The sequence below is a fragment of the Zalophus californianus genome, chromosome X (assembly GCF_009762305.2).
Source record: "Zalophus californianus isolate mZalCal1 chromosome X, mZalCal1.pri.v2, whole genome shotgun sequence".
NCBI classification, from domain to species: Eukaryota; Metazoa; Chordata; class Mammalia; order Carnivora; family Otariidae; genus Zalophus; species Zalophus californianus.
The window spans coordinates 30540957-30548771 of NC_045612.1; the positions used below are offsets into that span (position 1 = coordinate 30540957).

The window sequence follows — 7815 nt, forward strand, 5'->3', positions numbered from 1 at the left end:
TCTCCAGCTTTTTTTAATCTTGTCTTCAGCAGCTGCACTAAGTCTAAAGGAGAAGACTGCCATTATATTGTCTCAAACCAGAAACCAACCAATCCCCTTCTCCCCTCAAACTGTGCACATAACACACACCACACGCTCCACACGTGTTCACGTGTCCCTGTGTCCAGGCAAGAAGCTCTCTCCTGGCTTACATGGTATTTTAAATGGAAATGTCTTGTCCTAATCTAACCAAGGCAGGAAAAGAACCTGGAGAATGGACCAAATGTAACCTCAGAGAGACAACTGCAGGACGACTCACCCAAGTGTAAGTGACTGGGGCAGGAGACCTCAGCTGTGGGTGTGGAAGTGCTGTTTGCAAGTTTCCCGGCTTTCCTTTTTAAACACCAATTCTCCGGTCCATTGGGTTGACTGTCGACGGCCACTATTAAACATTTCTGAATATGGAAGAGTAAGTCAAGGGACAGTCCTCTCTGCAGCATTCACAGGCCTTCTGCAGAACCCTCCTCCCCGCCCCACCCCCAGCAAGGGGGGAAAATGGATCCACTCACACTCAGGTGGAGAAATGAGAGACAGGAGGGGGTTTAAGCTTAGGAAGAGCAAAATTACTCCATTCAACCCTCCAGGGCCAGTTGGGGTTTTGAGAGAGGTTTCTGCTCAACCTGGGATCTGCAAGGAGAGCTTTCGTGTTGATAAATCTGCCTTGAATTCATTGGCTTAACTCGCATCAAAATACCATGTGAGCGTGCTCATTCCTGTATATCCCTACAATTGCCATTCCGCTGTCTGGCGTCTCCAGAGAGAGCCTCTTTGCATGTTTTCCAGAATCTCTGTGTGTTTGTCCTTTCTTCTCCTTTGTTCTTTCTGCTCAAAAGTGTGACCAGTCACCACCCCTCTGGGGCTTTCATTTGCCAGGAGAAACATCCCAAAACCAGCACTGTTTAGCTCGATACCTTTCTAATGTCCATGTCAATTTTCAATAAAATTCAAAGAAATGCTCAATGGCTGTGTGATCTGATCTTAAATCGTTAGGTGATGCGTTCCACCATGGTTTGCCCTAGGAGGGGGGTAGCTGCCTTCCAAGTGGGTGACTGCTAGCAGCTCGGGGGAGGCAAGCCCATATACAATCTTCATAGGTGGGCTGCTGTGCCCCCTTCTCCCCATTTGGGCCTCCAATTCCTAAGGGTCGGGGTGGGGGTGGGCAGGAAGTCCTCTACTTTTCCTTCATTAGCATGGATTTAACTGATGCATCGAGCTGATTACCATCTAGGATAAAAGGTGGAGGAAGCGGAGTGCCAGATTCTCCAGAACAAGATTCTGGTGAGTTTTAATTCCTGAAGGAAGAGAACTCTGCACTGCATGCCTTCTGGAAATTCATGAATATGACCATGCTTTATGACTCCAAAAGCATTCTATAGATAGCAAGTAGGACTTTATGTCCTGGGTCTACCGGGGAGGGAAGCCTCCTCCTGTTGCCCCCAGCATTAAAGTGGGCAAGAGGGGAGAAGGGTCACCTTTCTACAATTCCGGTTGCGGTCGAGGTAGGGTTTTCTTTCCCCGGTTTCATTTCCCGGTGGGCCAGAGGCTGGAGACCCGGAGACCGGAGAAGCGAACCTATCCTCTCCGTACCGGAGGAAACGACACCGTCCTGCGTTTGTGCAGCTCACACACTAGAGGGCAGCAGAGAGAGAGAGAGAGAGAAAAACGCTCGCTTGTGACGTCACTGAGCAGCGGCGGTGGAAAAATACAGGCGCTGGAACCCGACGCACTTGCTATCCGTGTGTGCTCTGGGGCAAGTTGGGTTAAAAACGTGTCTGTAGGGACGCCTGGGTGGCTCAGTCGGTTAAGCCTCTGCCTTCGGCTTAGGTCATGATCCCAGGCTCCTGGGATCGAGTCCCGCATCGGGCTCCCTGCTCCGCGGGAAGCCTGCTTCTCCCTCTGCCTCTGCCTCTCTCTCTCTCTCTGTCTCTCATGAATAAATAAATAAAATCTTAAAAAAAAAAAAAAACTTGTCTGTAAAAGGAGAATAGAAGTAATTGCCTTGCAGGGTTATTGTGAAAGCTACGTGAGCTAATGTAAATTAACCACCTGGTTGTTCAATAAACCACATCCCTTATTAAGGATGGAGTTTTCCCTTTACTCGAAGTACCTTAGGCTTCTCTAATCCAGGGTTTCTCAACCTCAGCACTCCTGGCATTTGAGGCCAGAGAATTCTTTGTCGTAGGGGCTGTCCTAGGGGCTGTCCTAGCCTACAAAAAGGCTTTGTAGTGTGTTTAGCACCCTCCCTTCCCCCAAGTTGTGCTAACCAAAAACGTCTCCAGACATTGCCAAATGCCTCCTGGAGGGCAAAATCGTCCCATACTGACAACCATTGTTGTAGGCCAGGGGTCAGCAAACGTTTTCTCCAAAGGACCAGATGGTAAGTTATTTTAGGCTTCGCAGGCAATGGGGCCTCTGCAACTGTTCACTCTAGCACAGAAGCAACCATAGATCCTATATGAAAGGATGAGCATGGCTGTGTGCCAATAAAACTTTATTTATAGATACTGAAATTTGAAATTCACACGTGAATTTCATTTTCCGATGTCCTAAATTATTATTCTTTTGAATTTTTTTCAACCATCAGGAAATGTAAAAAAAAAAGTGTTCTTAGCATGAGGGCCTTACAAATGCAGGTGGGGGGGTGGTGCCTGGGTGGCTCAGTTGTTAAGCGTCTGCCTTCAGCTCAGGTCATGATCTCTGTTTCTCTCTCTGTCAAATAAATAAATAAAATCTTAATCTCAGGAAACAAACTGAGGGTTGCTGGAGTGGTGGGGGGATGGGAGGGATGGGGTGGCTGGGTGATGGACACTGGGGAGGGTATGTGCTATGGTGAGCGCTGTGAATTGTGTAAGACTGATGAATCACAGACCTGTACCTCTGAAACAAATAATACGTTATATGTTAAAAAAAAAAAAAAAGAGAGTAGGAAGGGAAAAATGAAGGGGTGAAACCAGAGGGGGAGACAAACCATGAGAGACTATGGACTCTGAGAAACAAACTGAGGGTTCTAGAGGGGAGGGGGGTGGGGGGATGGGTTAGCCTGGTGATGGGTATTAAAGAGGGCACGTACTGCATGGAGCACTAGGTGTTATACGCAAACAATGAATCATGGAACACTACATCAAAAAATTAATTAATTAATTAATTTAAAAAAAGAAAAATAAATAAATAAAATCTTAAAAAAAAAGCAAATGCAGGGCGCCTGGGTGGCTCAGTTGGTTAAGCGACTGCCTTCGGCTCAGGTCATGATGCTGGAGTCCTAGGATCGAGTCCCACATCGGGCTCCCTGCTCAGCCGGGAGTCTGCTTCTCCCTCAGACCCTCCCCCCTCTCATGCTCTCTCTCTCTATCTCATTCTCTCTCTCAAATAAATAAATAAAATCTTTAAAAAAAAACAAAAAACAAAAAAAAAAAACAAATGCAGACAGGGAGAGCAGATTTGGCCTGTGAGCCATAGTTTGCTGACCCCACTTCTAACGCATTTTAGTGCTGGTTGGTGTATCACTGAACCTAAAGGTGTTAGAAGAAACTGTCCAGTTAAAAGAAATTAGAAATAGGGGCGCCTGAGTGGCTCAGTCGGTTAAGCGTCTGCCTTCGGCTCAGGTCATGATCCCAGGGCCCTGGGATGGAGTCCCTGCATCGGGCTCCCTGCTCAGTGGGGAGCCTGCTTCTCCCTCTCCTACTCTCCCTGCTTGTGTTCTCTCTCTCTCTCAAATAAATAAAATCTTTAAAAAAAAGAAATCAGAAATGAAGACAAATGGCTGAAGACTTCATGCAAGTTAGTGGGGGGAAATTTGCATACAGTTCTGCTAGAGCATGGGCGCGGGGGCAGGGGCCTGTTGCGGCAATGAGGGCCTGCTCCTGGGGCATTGTTGAGCAGGTGACAATGCCAACTGCTTCTAGGGAGAGAACCAGGCCTCTAAAACCCTCAAAAGAGCCTAGCAGCCAGGACCCCAGCTGGAAGCACTGAGGTTAAGCAGTATCCTCTCCTATCTGAAATGCCCCGACTTGGGGAGATTCATCCCTTTGCTAAAAGCACAGCTTTCTTGCAAAGCCCTTCTTTTAAAATGCGGGTCCCCCTGGAAAGAGTTGTGCATCAGACAGTAGTACCTCACAGTGGTTTTGCCACCAGGTGCTACCTTAACCTGGGTGTCTATCCAGACCCTGCACTACCTCTTAGCTCGTTTGGCTTGGGCTTTAGAAGGTACCTGCCCTTGGCTCAATACCTATAAAAAAATTATACATCTATCTGTTATGTATAGACTTGGGGCCAAACTCCTTATCTTGGTTTGGGGCTTAAATTACTTGTCCTCAATCCAATAATAAGGTTATATTGAACTCCTCCCGTGGGTTTGGCCCTGTGCCTTATGCTATGGGGGATATTGTTGCACGAGATCTAGGTAGACACTGCTCTTGAGGAACTTATAGACTGGCTGCATCTTATCTACTCAACCCAATGTTCCAATCCTTCCTACTACCCAGTCTTCATCCCAGCTCACCCAGTCTGCACAAGCCTCTCCTGGAGTTACACAAACTATTTGTTGACTTTGTCTGAAATATCCTCTACTGACTTAAATCCTGCTATTGAGGCTCAGCCCCCACCTTCTCCTTGAAGTCTTGCTTGATCCCATCCACGTATCCTGATCTCTTCTCCATTTTCAAACTTCTTAGCTGAACTTTTGTAATCTTTTCTGCCTCTTGTTTGAGAGACTTCCCTCCTCAAGAGATGTCAAGCTTCCAAAGGGTAAGAACATCATTTATAGCCCTTCAGAGAGCCCTGTAAAGAGCTGGCCACACAACAAAAAGTAATTAAGAGGTATCGAGATTGAGATTCTTCCTCAATGTAGGGAGCTATTGCGCTTTTCAAAACATTTAATTTTGGAATTAATTTACGAGAATACTATAAAGTATATCCACATACTCTTGACTCAGATTCACCAGTTGAAAACATTTTGCCCCACTTACTTTATCATTGTGTGCTCTCTCTATACATATATAGAGCTATAGATAAACTATACATATTTTTTTCTGAACCATTTGAAGGTAATTTACATGTATCATGGCTCTTTACCCCTAAATATTCCAGTGGGCATTTCCTAATAATAAGGGTATTCTCTTAGATAACCACAGTTATCAACTTCAGTAAATTTAACATTTTTACAACACCTTTATTGAAAAACATGCTTTATGACATTTTTTTTCTTGCCATATAGGATTTGGTCTAGAATCACCCATTGTGTCGTCTTTATTCTCCTTTTATATAGAATCTTTCTTTGTCTTTTTTGACATATATATTTTTCAGGGGGGGGGGAAGGGCAGGTGGAGAGAGAGAGAGAGAATCTTAAGCAGGCTCCCCGCCCAACGTGGAGCCCAACATGGGGCTTGATCTTACAACCCTGAGATCATGACCTGAGGGGAAATCCAGAGTTGGACGCTTAAGCGACTGAGCCACCCAGGCACCCCATGACATTGATAATTTTTAAAATCCTATTTAAAAAATAGATTGTTCTCGGGGCGCCTGGGTGGCTCAGTCGTTAAGTGTCTGCCTTCGGCTCAGGTCCTGGTCCCGGGGTCCTGGGATCGAGCCCCGCATCGGGCTCCCTGCTCGGCGGGAAGCCTGCTTCTCCCTCTGCCACTCCCCCTGCTTGTGTTCCCTCTCTCGCTGTGCCTCTCTCTGTCAAATAAAGAAATAAAAATAAAAATCTTTTAAAAAACTAGATTGTTCTCATTTGGGGTCAAGGTGTCGCCCAATTTCTCAACTATATAATTACTGCGTTTTTTTTCCTTCTTTGCTACTAATCTGGGGAGGGGGAGAAACTAGAAATCCATGCAGATATCCCACTCCTCATAAAAAGTTTTCCCCTAGATTTAGCATCTATTGATAATTCTTGCCTGAGCCAATCTATAAAATGATGAATTCCCAACTCCAGCACTCCCTTCACGTTTACCAGTCAGCACACAGTATCCTATTGTAAGCCAAGGCCCTCCCTCCTCCCACACTACTTCTTTAGCTACTTAGTAGCACTGTGGACTTAGGGCTTATGTCATTGCTGTCCTTTTTTTTTTTTTTTTTTAAGATTTTCTTATGTGTTTATTTGACAGAGACAGACACAGCGAGAGAGGGAACACAAGCAGGGCGAGTGGGAGAGGGAGAAGCAGGCTTCCCGCCGAGCAGGGAGCCAGATGCGGGTTTCCATCCCAGGACCCTGGGATCATGACCTGAGCCGAAGGCAGACGCTTAATGACTGAGCCACCCAGGCGCCCCTGTCATTGCTGTCCTTAATGATTTTGATGCTCAAATTACCAAGATTTGGCCAGTGGGAGCTCCTACCTATTGCTTCTAATCCACTAGGAAACATTCCTCAAGAGGATATTGTAAGCAGACTACTCTGATCAAGAACTTTCAGTGAGGGCGCCTGGGTGGCTCAGTTGGTTGGGCAACTGCCTTCGGCTCAGGTCATGATCCTGGAGTCCTGGGATCGAGTCCCGCATCGGGCTCCCTGCTCAGCAGGGAGTCTGCTTCTCCCTCTGACCGTCTTCCCTCTCGTGCTCTCTATCTCTCATTCTCTCTCTCTCAAATAAATAAATAAAATCTTAAAAAAAAAAAGAACTTTCAGTGAGCTAATTTTGGGGGTAGCTTATGGGGGTTGGGGCCAGGCTTTGGGTCTCCCTCCCTTAAACCCTCACTGACTCCTCCATAGGAAAGGACAGGGAGGGAAGCTCAGAGCTGTCCCTGTGTGCAGTGTAAAGATGGTGGTAAGAGCCTGTGTGAGAGCAGAGGAGGATGATGGAGGAGAGGAGGATGGATGATGACAGGAAGGTTCTGGATCATTTTAGGATTGTGATGGCTGCCTGTATCATCACTCCTTCCTACACTTCTCTTCAACCATTACGCAATTTATTTCTGCTTAGAGGTCTCAGCTCCTGCTCACTGAGAAAATAGCTGTGGCTTGTGAGAAGGGGATGGGCTGCAGATAGGTTGGCTGAAGGATTTTTTGATCAGAAGGATTACCAGGGAAAGAAGATCATGCAGAACCATGCAAATTTTGTTGTTTTCTAGAGGATGGAGCTGGGTTTTTTTCCACAGTGGGAATTACAAATGGAATCCACTTATGGCTGTCCCAGGGCAAATGGCCTCTAATTTCAGGTTTTTTTTTTTTTTAAGATTTTATTTTATTTATTTGACACACAGAGGGAATACAAGAGAGGGAACACAAGCAGGGGCAGTGGGAGAGGGAGAAGCAGGCTTCCCGCGGAGCAGGGAGCCCGATGCAGGGGGGCCCGATCCCAGGACCCTGGGATCATGACCTGAGCCAAAGGCAGATGCCCAATGACTGAGCCACCCAGGTGCCCCCTAATATCGGTTTCACTGCCTTTCATTTTGTAGTCCAAGTTCAAAACTCAGATTGCAATTATTTGTTGCTATATGATGGAGAAGTTTTAATCCACGCCGAGAGGAAGTAGTTTTTGTTTTTTCAAATCTTTTTCTAGGCATGATGTGTATTGAATACAATGCTGATTTTGATCAAAGTTGGCAGTTTAGGCTGAAATTAATCCAGCTGTGAAATAACAAATCAGCTGAAAATGTAGACTCCATGAAAATGAATTTCACAAGGTTGGGACATTGGGAAGAGCCTTCATTCATTCATTCATTCATTCATTCATTCAATGATTCATTTAATTCAACAAATATCTCTGGAGTGTCTACCGGAGCCAGGTCTAGGTGCTAAAAGCAAGATGAATGAGAGTTCCTTATTCTCATGGAACTGACATTCTT

General features: G+C 45.9%; 1 protein-coding gene across 1 annotated transcript in view; it reads left to right on the forward strand.

Moving 5' to 3' along the window:
* SEPTIN6 (septin 6) overlaps positions 1–993 on the forward strand; it is a 66998-nt gene extending 66005 nt beyond the window's left edge. Inside the window, exon 10 of the mRNA XM_027608043.1 lies at positions 8–993. Within this exon, the coding sequence (XP_027463844.1) occupies positions 8–17 (10 nt within the window). The 3' untranslated portion in view covers positions 18–993. The remainder of the gene's footprint in view (positions 1–7) is intronic.
* The last annotated feature ends 6822 nt before the right edge of the window (positions 994–7815 follow it).